Source organism: Trichosporon asahii (assembly GCF_000293215.1).
Source record: "Trichosporon asahii var. asahii CBS 2479 unplaced genomic scaffold scaffold00070, whole genome shotgun sequence".
Lineage (NCBI taxonomy): Eukaryota > Fungi > Basidiomycota > Tremellomycetes > Trichosporonales > Trichosporonaceae > Trichosporon > Trichosporon asahii.
The window spans coordinates 1191454-1204013 of NW_014040855.1; the positions used below are offsets into that span (position 1 = coordinate 1191454).

At 55.8% G+C, this 12560-nt stretch overlaps 3 protein-coding genes across 3 annotated transcripts; 1 reads left to right on the top strand and 2 right to left on the bottom strand.

The window, feature by feature from the left end:
- Positions 1-413: 413 nt before the first annotated feature.
- On the bottom strand, positions 414-7134 carry A1Q1_04248 (uncharacterized protein; the record flags this gene model as incomplete). The annotated part of the gene is made up of 10 exons (XM_014322625.1): positions 414-908; positions 986-1142; positions 1262-1624; positions 1683-1764; positions 1811-2511; positions 2579-4306; positions 4393-5579; positions 5687-6002; positions 6162-6710; positions 6752-7134. 10 exons carry the CDS (start codon positions 7132-7134, stop codon positions 414-416), a joined length of 5961 nt encoding a protein of 1986 aa, XP_014178100.1.
- A 333-nt stretch (positions 7135-7467) lies between these two features.
- A1Q1_04249 (uncharacterized protein) lies at positions 7468-10496 on the bottom strand (the record flags this gene model as incomplete). Its single annotated transcript, XM_014322626.1, has 6 exons — positions 7468-7836; positions 7944-8010; positions 8091-9441; positions 9555-9623; positions 9713-10284; positions 10327-10496. 6 exons carry the CDS (start codon positions 10494-10496, stop codon positions 7468-7470), a joined length of 2598 nt encoding a protein of 865 aa, XP_014178101.1.
- A 373-nt stretch (positions 10497-10869) lies between these two features.
- On the top strand, positions 10870-11587 carry A1Q1_04250 (uncharacterized protein; the record flags this gene model as incomplete). Its single annotated transcript, XM_014322627.1, has 5 exons — positions 10870-10914; positions 10961-11213; positions 11266-11298; positions 11341-11450; positions 11510-11587. 5 exons carry the CDS (start codon positions 10870-10872, stop codon positions 11585-11587), a joined length of 519 nt encoding a protein of 172 aa, XP_014178102.1.
- Between the last annotated feature and the right edge of the window lie 973 nt (positions 11588-12560).

Below are 12560 nucleotides of genomic sequence, written 5' to 3' on the forward strand. Positions count from 1 at the left end.
CATCACCGGTTGTATTAGTAGTTGTTATTTCGTTCGCATTTCCCAACCCGCAACACCATGTCCGCAACAGTGCTTCAGTCCTCGCACTTCCACCTCAAGCCTACGTGCCCCCTGTCCCTTCATGCTCAACCTTCTTCTCCACCATGTTAAAAACAATCTTCACGGCCTCCTAATTCACAACCCTACGCTCCTATGAGCATGTGCCGCACGTACGACGTCAAAGACATAGAACTCTGCACTTCATAACTTGCTTCTGCTTACAAAACGATGCATCATCGGTGCTGATCTATTGAGGGCATAGCTTGCCATGTAGTGGGTGAGAGACGGTTGTGTGTTGAAATGCTGGGTGTGGAAGGTTATGTAGTACAAACAAAGAGTCGAAGCACTCGTGCTGTATGAACTATGCGATCTATCTATTTACGTGCGAGATGGTTGTTGATTGTCGCGCGGACGTTCCCGACAGGAGGTCCTGTGGCGGGGCGGTTTGGCTTTTTCTTCTTCTTCATGAACAAGACATCCTCTGCAGCCCGGGCGGCGGGCTTTGGAGGAAGCGGTCTAGAGGGCCCTGCACCTGCACCTCCAGCGGTGGGAGGCGGCGGTCCAGGTTTAGAACCGGCTGCAGCCGGTCTGGGCAGACCGGAAGGACCGGCGGCAGGTGGCAGGGGAGGCGGTGTGGATGTAGGCGGAGGAGGGGCGTCTGACATGGGCGAAGATGATCGCATGGCAGAAGATGAGGACATGGGAGAGGGCTCCCGCTTAATGGCCTTAGGGGGGCGCTGCCCTGGTACGGTTGTGGGCTTGCGCTTGACTCCTTGAGCTGGTTGGGCCGTAGGGGGCATGGATGCCCCGTTTGCGCTCATTCCGTTAGCGGAAGCGGGTCTGTGCTGTGCAGCGGGCGGCACATTCGGCTTCGGGGGAGGAACGTTGCCGGAGAATGTGTTCCGCGCATACTACGGGTCAGCTGAATCGGTCTGCAAAAACTCACGTCAATAAGCAGCCCACGATCACGGGCGTCGCTGACGATTGTCTTCCATTTGGCGTCACTGCGCTCCAGAGTAGCTGCATTTCCGATCACGAAAAGCGAACTCTTGGCACGAGTGAGGGCGACGTTCATACGACGGAAATCACGCAGGAAACCGATGCTGGAGAGGTTTGGGCCTGAACGCACACACGAGAGGATGATTATATCCTTCTCTTGGCCTTGGAAACCGTCGACAGTGTTGAAGCTGGGGTCAGGGGTGGATACATCTGGAGCACTTACTCGATGGTATCCAATATTTGACGGCCAAAGGCGTCCTGGAATCTCCGCTTCAGCTCGTTCAGCTGCTCTCGGTACATGGTAATGACACCGACGCGCATCTCCAGGTTGACTCTGCTGCCGAACTGCTGCTTCAAGTTCCGGAACAAGTCCACAGCCACCTGAGCTTCTTCAGTGTTCTTGGTAGACATGCCAGCCTTCGACTCCACGCCGTTCACGTTGATGAAGTGATAGGGACCGAAGATAGGCTTCTTGTGCCAGACAGCCACAGTCTTCTTGTCCATGTCAGGGCCGTCCTTGAGTCGGCTATCGTAGAACACCTTGGACGGCAAGACCGAAATCTCTGGGTGCATACGGTATTGGATGCTGAAAGTCAGCGTAGAGCAACTGGCCATAGCTTACCTCAGGAGGTGCATGAACGAACCCTTCTGCTGGGCAATGCGGACGAAAAGACTTTGATTGAATTTGTTTTGCTCTGCCTCCTGACTGAAAGTCGTCGGCGGGAGCTGGTTGGGGTCTGACGTTAGCTGCTTTCTGACAGGGATGACTTACCTCCTACCATGATGCAGCGCTGGCAGCCATATTTGAGAGGGATGAGGCAGCTCATTTCGATGGCCTGTGCGGCCTCATCAATGATGACGGTCTCAAAGGTGTACGGAGCGAGGACCTCCTGACCTGCACCTGAGAGTGTGGCACAAATGATGTCCGCGTCCTTCAGAACAGCGTCCTTGGCGGCGCGGCGCGCACCATCAAGGTGACGGGTGGCATCTCGCGCGGCGTCCTTCGCCTTCGAACTTGCTTGACCAAGCTTAGTACGCTTCGAGTTAAGCGTATGAAGCTCCTGCTCGAGGGCTCGCCTGCGCTCGTCATTGCCTTGAACGCGCTGTAGTTGCTCTTGTCGGTCTTTGATGACGTCCTTGACCTCATCGAGCTCTTTCTGGATCTTTGCGAGGTCGCTGCCGTCGCCGCCACGCGGCGCAGCCTCAGATGTAACCTTGCGTTCCACGATATTATCAAGACACACGTCCTTGACCGCAACATTGACAGAGCTTTCGATACCGATACGGACAATTTTGATGTCCTTGAAGCGGCCACCGGTGGCGCTCGGTACCCCGTCCATGAGACGTTTGCACACTTCGTCGATGGCGGCATTACTGGGGGCACACACAAGGAGCTTGGCCTTCGGAGGAGCCTCTCCTTGTGCGGGCTGAACGAAAGCTTTCCTCTCAGACAAGAACTTGCCAACGAGGCCACTGATGGTTTTCGTTTTACCCGTACCGGGCGGTCTGCCTGTTAGCGTTGCAACACCAACTGACTTACCCTTGGATCAACGAGAAGCCCTTCACAGCCATTGATCCTACAATAGCCCTGGCCTGAGGTTCGTTCACTTGGAAACTCTTCATCGTGTCCTCGACTTGGTGGGGCATGATATCGGGCACCCGCGCGCTCCTGGCTGCCAGCACTTCGCTCTGGACCTTGTCCTCGTAGTAAGGGAAACCCTTCAGCGCAGTGAACTCTCGAAGAGCAGTGCTCAGCGAAATGTGCTTCCTCAGCTGCAGCTTCGCCTTGACACCCATGCCACGCTGGTCCATTTTTGCCAGAATACGCAGCTTGATGGCTGAGCCCTTGTGCTGACGACGGAAGCCTCGGACTTTGGCGAACAGAGGCTTGCCAGGAACACCATCGATATTGATGATAACAATGTCCGACTCGTTCACGCTGAAATCTTGACGGAGAACACCGAGAGCATTGACGTCGATGTCGAGGAAGTCGTCCTCATAGGCTCGAGCGGCAACCTCCACCGTCACTGGAGGCTGGGGCGCATCTCCTTTGATGAACTGAGCCCACAGCTCCTGAAGGAACAAAGGCAGCATGATCTGCGAGTATTCCTCAGCCGACCTAAATGTCGTCGGCACGGGCTGCAGGTTGCTGTAGAGATCGGCATCCTTAGGCTGGTAAGGAGGTCGGGGACCTTGATGGTTGGGGTCCCACGACAACACAATCTGGAAAAGCTGAGTGATGTCTGGGCGAAGCCTCTGGTTTCGGCGTCGTCTCTCTTCCCTCTCCCGGAAGATATCGGGTACGGGAGCTCGCACAGGTCGGACATGTTGCTTGGGCTGAATTCTGAATCTTTCAGGAGCAGCGGGCTTCGTGGGAATCTTCGGTTTGATGAGAGCCCCGATACCTTTGTTCTCGTCGTCTTCGTCCGAGGAGGATTCCGATGCACTGGACCCAGAGTCCTCCATCTTTGGCTTAGGTGCCTCCTTCTTCGGACCTGTGTAGGCACCGAGACCCGTGCCACCGATGGGAGCGACAATACGAGGCGGTCCGGAGAACATCGATGTGGCCCCACCGCGTTTCTTCTCCATTAACTGCATCCGGTGCTCGGCTTCGATTTCACGCATAAACTTGCCCTTGAAAGATGAACTGGCGGAGGGCCTGGCAGGTGGATCGTATTTCGGCACAACGTTGATGATTAACTTCTCTTTCGGCTTGCCAGTCACGACATTTGCCCGCGCCTGCTTGTGCTCGTTGGTCGACAGAGCACGGCGCTCCAAGACGTCCAAATCGTGAGCCGAGAGATTGTCCAAGGTGTCGTCATTCTCAAACTCATCCAGCGTCCTCTGGCGAGGCTTCGCAGGCTTCGTGGCTCTGGGAGTGGTTGACTGAGAAGGGGTGTAAGTACCTCCTGCTTTTTTCATCATCATGGCGAACGCATTCTTAGCAGGTTCGGCTGGCTTCGAGGACAAGGTCGGGGCAGGCGTGGAAGCTGGTGAAGAGGACGAAGATTTGACGACTGCAGCCCGCTTCAGCTTATCGGCGACGCTCTGAACATCATCACTCTTGACTTCCTTGACGAACTGGATCTCGTCATCCGCCGCGATAGGGAGGTCAAACTGGTCGAGTAATTCGGTCAACTCCGATAAAAGGTCATCGGAGAGACGGCAGTTATAAGCTTTGTTGGCTCGACGCGAGAACTTCTCCAACTCCAAAAGTGTCTTCTCAAGTTGAGGCTCCTGCGAGAGATCAGGCTTGGATTTGCTGATTCTGCCGAGGATTGTCTTGATCAGTTCGAAAGCTTGGTGCAAAGTTTCCAAACTACTGTTAGCTACTCCCTTCCGGTACGAACTCACTCAGTCAAGCGCAACCAGCCCACGAGGTCCGCTAGGACGACCTTGAGCTTATCGACAAGGCGCTTGCCGACCATTGTCATCTTGAGTGGGGACTCGGCGCTCTCCTCGGGGGCGGCCCGAGTACGGTTCAGGACTGCCGACTCGAAAGTTCGAATCTGATCGGTCATCGTGCGACCGAAGATGAGCGCGTCGCGCATCCAGTCCACCATGACGTCGTTGTCGTAGAACGGGGCCCAAGACACAGTGCGCTTGAAGATGAGAGCGAGCGTGTCCGTCATAAGCTGCCACAAAGTTCCCACACGGCGAGTCATCCACTGGTTGTCGGCATAGGTGGACAGGAAAGCGTCAGACTGCAAGAGTGGCGGCGATTCTCCGGCAGGTTGGCACAGGGCATCCAGGACGTCGGTAAAACACCTAACGATCCACTTGGCAAGGGAGCAGGCTTCCGGAACGACGTTAGCGGTCTGGATGGCCGAAGAGAGGAAAGCCAGAAGACCGTCCATAGCGGGAATGGGGTACTTCTCGAGGAGAGCCCGGAAACAGTCTCCGCGATCATCGACATCGGCGAAGGTCTGCTGCACGAGGTTGATGACTGGGTCGTGGATAGTTTGCACTGGCGACAAGAGTAGTATGATGGCCGACTTGACAGCGCCAGTCTGCTCCCAGAGCTTGTTCTTAACAGCTGGGTCGGGCTGAGCGGCGAACGATTCGAGTGCTTGAGGGAAGCCATCACGTGAAGCTTTGAGGTTGGCATTGATGAGGCGAATGTTCATGATCCAGTCGTCCTCGTTAACCACCTCCGTCAGCTCACGCGCGTTCCAACCGGTGTGGCGGTCCAACTGCTCGATGTGGGAGAACTGGGCAGTCGCCTGCATGAGCAGGGTAAGCCCAGTGGCATCTTTGCCCGAAAGGCTATTGAATGCCGACGTCCACAAGTCGCTGTGGAATGTGACCCTGGCTAGCTTGTCGACGCGAGTCGCATCAGGAACCTTCATCTTCCTCCTCCTTTGTACTCGCCGGCGTTCGTTCACCGCAATCTTTCCCATGAAAAGCACACGCTCAATCACGTCTTTCCCGTCCGAGCGCAAGATCAGCGACACAGCCTCTTGCGCGACACGCTGCGCGGGCTTCCAGAACTCATCCGCTCGTTCGGCCAGCGCAACATTTGCAAGGAAGGAAGCATGAACCTCGATTGTAGAAACAAGCGCTGCAGAGCCCGTTTTGCTAGGATCGATGACGCTTTGAAGAGCCAGAAGTGTCTGTTGTTAGCCCGTGATGTTGTCTCCAAGCTTACATTGCAGCCCGCCTGCGCAGCAGCCGCTCGAGCAACAGTCTCGAAAGGCTCATTCTGCGCTTCAGAGAAGCAGAAGCTCATGACGCGTGCGAGGGCTTCTGAGAATCCGGAGCTTCCATCTTTACTCTGTACGTCGTTGACAGAGAGCAAGTAGTTGGTAATCCAGGCGAGCGCTGACGGCGCATCTGAGGAAATCTCCTTCATCTTGCCCTTGGAGGTGTCGGCCGCGGGAGCAGGCTGGGCAGCCAGCACCATGTCGCGAAAAGCGGGATTCTTCTTGATATCGCTGAAGAGAGTATGCGGAAGCTCCGGTGTGCTGTCGAATGTCCACACATGTTTAGTGGGTGAGATCTGAAGAATGGTTGTGAATGCCTCGAAGATGAGAGGAAAGGCTATCATCAGTGCCTAAACGTGTCGTTGCCACTTACTTTCAGCTGAGGAGCCAAGGAGGCGCGCGATGGGTGCCATGACAGACTTATCCGGTCGCGCTGGTGAGAGGTCGTACTTTCCTTCGAGTAAACCCCGCTGAATCGTATCCGCAGAAAGCCTATTGTTCCCAAGCAGCAGGTTGACCGCAGACCATCGTTCTCGAACATCGAGGTCACCGAAGAGAATCGCTTGCACCTCGGTGCCGACTCCGCCAGCGGCCCACTCATCGAGTGAAAGCCCGCGGCGCACATGTTCAACCTGCGAACGCGCCCATGTCCGCTTCTGAACATCGCTGGAACCCAGCAGATGCACAAGAAGTGGGGTCAATCCAAGACTGGACGCCGTTGTTGAGCCGCCTCCCTTGAACTGCGAGGCGACCTCGTCCATGGCCGCAGATATCTTGGCGTTGTTCAAAAGCGCTGGTTCGTTGAATAGAAGCTGGAGATACTGAAGGGGGAGGTCCAAAATGGTCGCTTTCGCCGCGCCGTACGAAGGTTGACAACACTCGAGCTCCTGCAACAGCACATTGGACTGCCAGCTGTCGATTTTGAGGCCGAACGCTGCACGTGTCTTGGTGGCGAACCGGGACAGGTATCTGCGTGTGTTAGCTTCAGATAAAACTGAGAAAGGACCTACAGGTGCGTGAACTGTCGTCGGGCGACACCAAACGCGCGGGCGCAGGAGGCGCAGTCGCCCACGACTCGTTCGAGAGCCTTGATCCACTCCACCCCCTTGAAAGCGAACATGAAGATCAGGTACGTCGACGCATCTCGATAGAGATCACTGGGAACCTTGGAGCAGTACCAGTGGCTCTCTGGACCGTAAGATGAGCTTGCTCCTGTTGTCGAGCTCGACGCCGCACCGTCGCTGGCCGAAGTGGAGGGGCGCATGACATAGTTGAAGACTGGCACGAGGTCTTTATCCGTGGGTTGGCCGGCATTGTCACGCATGCGCGACAGGATGGCCTGAACCTCTCGCGCCTCGGTCCCAGAGGAACCATTGGAGCTCGAGGAAGCCATGTTGCCGATCCTAGATCATGCCAATGAGGAGGGTGATGGCTACGCAGATGTCAATATTCAAAAACAAAGCTCGCACCGCGAGTGACGTGTGGTAGAAGCTTATTTGATTCCGCTAAAGGCGACGATTAGCGGGTTGATCAAGTTCGCATTACGGACGCGTCCGTCATGTTAGTAATGTGGACGCGTGACCGCGTCATGCACGGTTGACTGAATGTGTGGAGTGATGTCGAGTGATCGCGCTGCTCAACGAACTGCTCAGTAATGAGAGGACGATGGCTAAGGGCTTTCGATTGACACACAGTACTCGCATTGTGATACACCTATAGTACAACATCACATTATCTCCCTCCAGTCCGAGAGGGAAAATGAGAGCATCCCCCACGTGAAGCGATCATCCGCAGCCTCTATGCCACCCTCGCTGGCAAGTTTGTCTATCTCACGAGTGAATGCTCTTACTTGATAATTGAGCTCCTCTCTCATCTTCTCAAGAGTCGCCATCCCCGCATCCGGATGAGCAGACACCGAAGCTTCTTTCACCTCCGCAATTTCGTCATCGGAGTCGTCCGAATCGAGGGTGGGCCGCCTACGGCGGCAGGGAACGGGAGGGGCGGCTTGCGCTACACCGAACGTTGATCCTGCGACGTGGCGCAGATTCTTGGCCAAGTCAAGAAGAGCCTCGATAGTTTCCAAAGTGGTTGAGGTCTGGTGTTAGCGGCTTCTTTGAAAAGAACTTACATCAACATGCATGAAGCAGAAGTACCGCATCTGGCGGGAGCTGCTCATCAGTGGAGGGCCATAGCGACACCTACTGTTCCAGTTCGAGATTTATGAGACGCTGGAAAGACGTATTCTCGTTCAGAGCTTGTCGATGTCTTTCTGAACGCACATCCAAAACGCCGTTGATCCAATTCCAGACCGTACTGAACCGTCAGCGTTGAGTGCCGCCGCTAACTTACTCCAGAACCCAAGACAGCGCGTGCCGTAGCCTGCGCATCATGCGCAGCTCATCTTTCCGTCCTCCAGCCTGTGCTTCGGCGAGCTGTCGAGCTTCCAGTAGTTGCTTTTTCCCTCGGAGCAACCTGAGCAGGAAGGTGAAAACTTCGGAGCGCATGTCCATCGAGGTCGGTGTGAATAGCTGTGACAGAGGGAAGGGGACCAAATAATCGACTCGGATGTCACCAAGTGTTGCACGTCCATGGCCACGGACAGCGCGAGCCCGCACGGCAGGAGCGTTCATCCAGGTCGCTCCTTGCTGTTCGATAGCGTCGCGCAGCGAGTACGTGAGAAGTTGAAAGTCAGCCCATGGCTTGCCGTTCTTCATAGCGCTGAAGAGCCATTCTGCCCACTGCTCGATGACGACGGGTGCCTGCATCAAGGTCAGGCCATCGATCGCTCGGAGGTGTCCCTGCAAAGCGCAGTCTCGACCCAGAATCTCCGACAGTAACGTCTGAGACTGGTTGCAGAACGGTTCCACATAGGAAACAAGAGTGTGGCTAATGTCCTGTGTGTCCGGGCTGATGATAGTTGCAAGATCAGCCCAGTTACCCATCGTCTTGGCATCCCGGGTCAAGCTCAATAACAGACCTCTTGCCTTGCCTCCTTCCATCACCGTTTCCTGCGCGCCCTCAAGCCACTGCGGCCAACCGTGGTCTGGAATGACGTACCCGACTTCCCAGAAGTCTTCATCGGACCATGCCGAATCTCTGTCACGCTGAATGAAGAATTCGGGGCTGAGCAGACGTTCGTCGTCGGCTTCTTGCAGGGCCAAGTCAACGTCACAGGTGAGGAGGCTTGTCGGCACGGGCATCCCAAGCATGATCCAATCGCCGAGCAAACGCCACATTGGGGTTGCGGTCTGGATGAACAGCTTGATCAAAGCAGAACGCACGGACCCGGTCGTCGGAGAGACAATGGCACTGAAAATGGCATCCAAAAGGCCATTAGCTGAGGATGCAAAGTGAATGAAGTCTCGCAGATGCTCCATAAGCTCGCCGAACCTCTTGGTGAAGTCATGAGACAGTTGGAGCGGTGTCGACGTACTCGACACTGGCTCAGCCCCAAGGAATCCTGCTTCTGCGTCTGCCACCCACATGCCTATCTCATGGAGCACTGTGCGACACGCTTCGGCGAACGCCTCACGGGTTTCCGACGTCCGCGACGGCTGATGAGGATTCGACGGATGCGCAATGGAGAGTGTTTCCGAAATGAAAGCGCGGAGTCGCGCGGTCTTGATCGCTTGCAACGCAAACTCGCGGAGCAGAGCATGAAGCGCGACTGGGGAGAATGCCTCGACATCCGGATGGTCGGCTTTGATCTTATGTCAGCGTCGCCCCCGAGTGTACAGCGTACCATACAAGCTCCTTCCGCCGAAAACGAAAACATGACTCCAGGGCGGCCGGTCAGCGCGAAGAGTAGCTCACGCTGGAACTGGCTGGCCGAAATGGCTCGTCTAGGAGCCTGAGAAAGGGCAGGCGACGCCAAGGTCGGCACTGTCATCAGCTGTGCTCAGACTGCCTCTACGCACATAGTGACAAAGCTGCCCATCCCTGTAGATCCGACCTGGTCTCTATGGACGCACCACCCGACTTCCAATAGGCCCCCTGGTCCAACTCACGAAGAGCTAGTTTGGACACCAACAGCCGTTGTTGCTCCTCTTCCCTCTTTCTGGCCTCCGCCTCTCTAGCGAGCTCTGCTGAGCTCTTGTATCGTGGCTGGACCGGGAGAGGCGTTACGACCTCATCCTCACTCGAGGTCACGGAGGCTGAGTCCTCGCTGTCGGTCCACCCTTCGTGTACTTCTTCGTCCCACCCCGGGCCCCAATGTTCACCGGTAAACGGCTCAGACATGATATCCCGGTATAATCGGAGTTCGGACTTGGGTAGACGAGCTGGTCGGATGAGGTAGGCTGCAGCTATTTCTCTGGTCCTGTCCGAAGTAGGACGAGACATTCCGATCTGGGAATTCAGCGGGCATTTGGTGCTTAAGCTTACAAGAAATTGGACGTGTTGCGGAAGGTTACTGGCGTTGACCGGTAAGCTCTCGTCCCATGCCGTTCCTCCTATCCGTCGATGTTCCTCGAGGCTTGAGAGTGCCTTCTCGTACGCGTCGGCTATGTCATCGTCTACTTTGATGCGCGACGTTTTGATCAGTCTGGACTGATCAGTGCCGTAACTAATGCATCAGCCCACCCACCCCTTCAGCTTAGCGCGGACTTCTGGCCATTCCTGTCGCGAGGTTGTACCAGTGTCGTTCTTTATCCGAGCAAGTACGCGGCGAGCAGTACCGGTCGGGGCTTGCTCGCCTCTCAGGCGGACAACTAGTTGTTGCGCAAGCCCTTCCAGGCTTTGCGTCTCCGCGTCCATCCTGAGAAACGGTAGCTGCAATAACTTGAGAAAGTCGTTGTTGTCTTGCCGCGACGCGTGACCTCATCCTCTTGGGCGCGTCGGACCTCCACCGCTCATGCGTCCTCATCAGCACGTGGAATAGATTCCGTCTCCACCGCCGATCGCTGTCTGCACGGAAGGCGCAACTTCTACCCTATGAGGCAATCGGTGACTCAACCAGCCACCTCAAAGTGGTCTTCCCTGTGTCCGTCATGTCCACACCGCATCGTTTCCATTCAGCAACTTGACGGATTCTTCATCTTATCTGCTTTCATTCACCTGGACATCAGTCTGTATCAAAGCATCCATCTTATCAAGTATTTTGAAACCAGTTCTGGAGCCCGACACCATCATGCCCCCCAGACGTTCCACCAAACAGTCGTCGGGACTGACCCAAGTAAGTAACATCTCATCCCTGCAGCACTAGGTCTGACTCCCTCCAGCCTACACTGTCGTTCCAGACAAGGAGACCGACACGTGGGAGCGCCAAGTCCGCGGCGAAGAAGGCCGCATCGCCTCCCGTTGCGCGCAAGACCTCTTCGTCCGTCTCCTCAGCGGAGCCGGTCACCCCCGCCGAGGCCGTTGTCGACCTCACGTCCAACAAGGAACCGGAACGTCCGGATCTTCACCCGAACAGCAAGCAATGGGATGGTCTTTACAAAGCTGCCAAGCAAGAGATGGGAGGATTGCCACCTAGTAAGTTCCGTGACTGGCCGATAGCGAGAACTACGGCGCTGACCGAGTACAGTCCATGCTGGCCCCGAGGTCACAAAGGTGCACCGTGAGTGTGACACGCCCCACGACAATATATACTAACATGAAGACATCCTCCGCGTTTTCGATTTGACGTCCAAGTACGGACCGTGTGCGGGTATGACGAGACTGGAGCGGTGGAACCGGGCTAAGAAATGGGGCTTGAATCCGCCTGAAGGTGTGAGTTCAAACGGCCGTGTGTCCGGTTCAGTGAAAGCCGAAGCTAATTATATCGTTAGATCAAGGACATCCTCGAGACTAAGCAAGGCGAAGATGATGTGTCGTTCAGGGACCCAGTATCCCGAGATTGGGTGTGAAGGTTGAGCGAGCGCCGGCGGCGCCAGCACCAGATACGAAGTGACCTTCACGTCATTGAGGGTCGCAGAGTGTGTAGATAAGCGGAGGCCGATGAACGAAGGGGGACAATCTGTGCAATGATCAAGTAGTAGTATTTCCAGATTTGTAGTTTGCCTAAATATGCACTGTATGTAGTATCAAGATGCTGACAGTCGTTGAGGTCATCCTCATGGTCCACAACTTCCCAGCTTCCTCAGCTCCCCGCAAGGGTCGTTGAGAGCATTGCCCGCCACTGGGTCACCGAAGTGCTTGGCAGACAAGCTGGTCTGCTGGCATGCAGTTAATCCGAATGGTTTTTGCGGGGAGGTGCGGTGTCATCCAGCGGTTAGTCGAACCCTGCCTCCACATTGGAAGGGCGGCGGTGATCGTTCACCCGGATGGATAGGTGTGCAGGCGTCGAGGTGACAGACCTTGCTCATTCATGTCCGGCGCAGACCTTAGTGGCCCTTAGGTTCAGCACGACTAAAGCTACGCGCTACAGCGCTACAGGCTCTACAGCCAAGGACGCTCCGTATCGCACCAGGACCGTGAAGGACAAGATGACCTGCGCTCGATAGGGATCTGTTGAACATCTCCTGGTCTCGTGCTGCGAGCGCTTGGGCTGGGAGGTGTGCATCGGAAGAAATCGGAGCTCAGTTAGAGACGACATCGGTAATGTTCGGAGTAAATAGTAGGCCCGGCGCGAAGCTAATGGGGATTAAAAGCAGCGCGATTAGCGGGAGCAGAAGCGGGCTAATGAAGGGGAATCTGGTGCGTTTCGATTGGCCACCCGTGATTTTGGCGAGCGGCCTGATCTCTGCAGTGTCGAAGCGGTTCCTGAGGACCTGAAGGATCGAGAGCCACCGAGGCGAGGGTCGAGGGACGCCGCACGAGGGTGACGAGGGCACGACCGGGCTATTGGCCCACATCGACTGCTGCTCCTGTGCTCCCAAG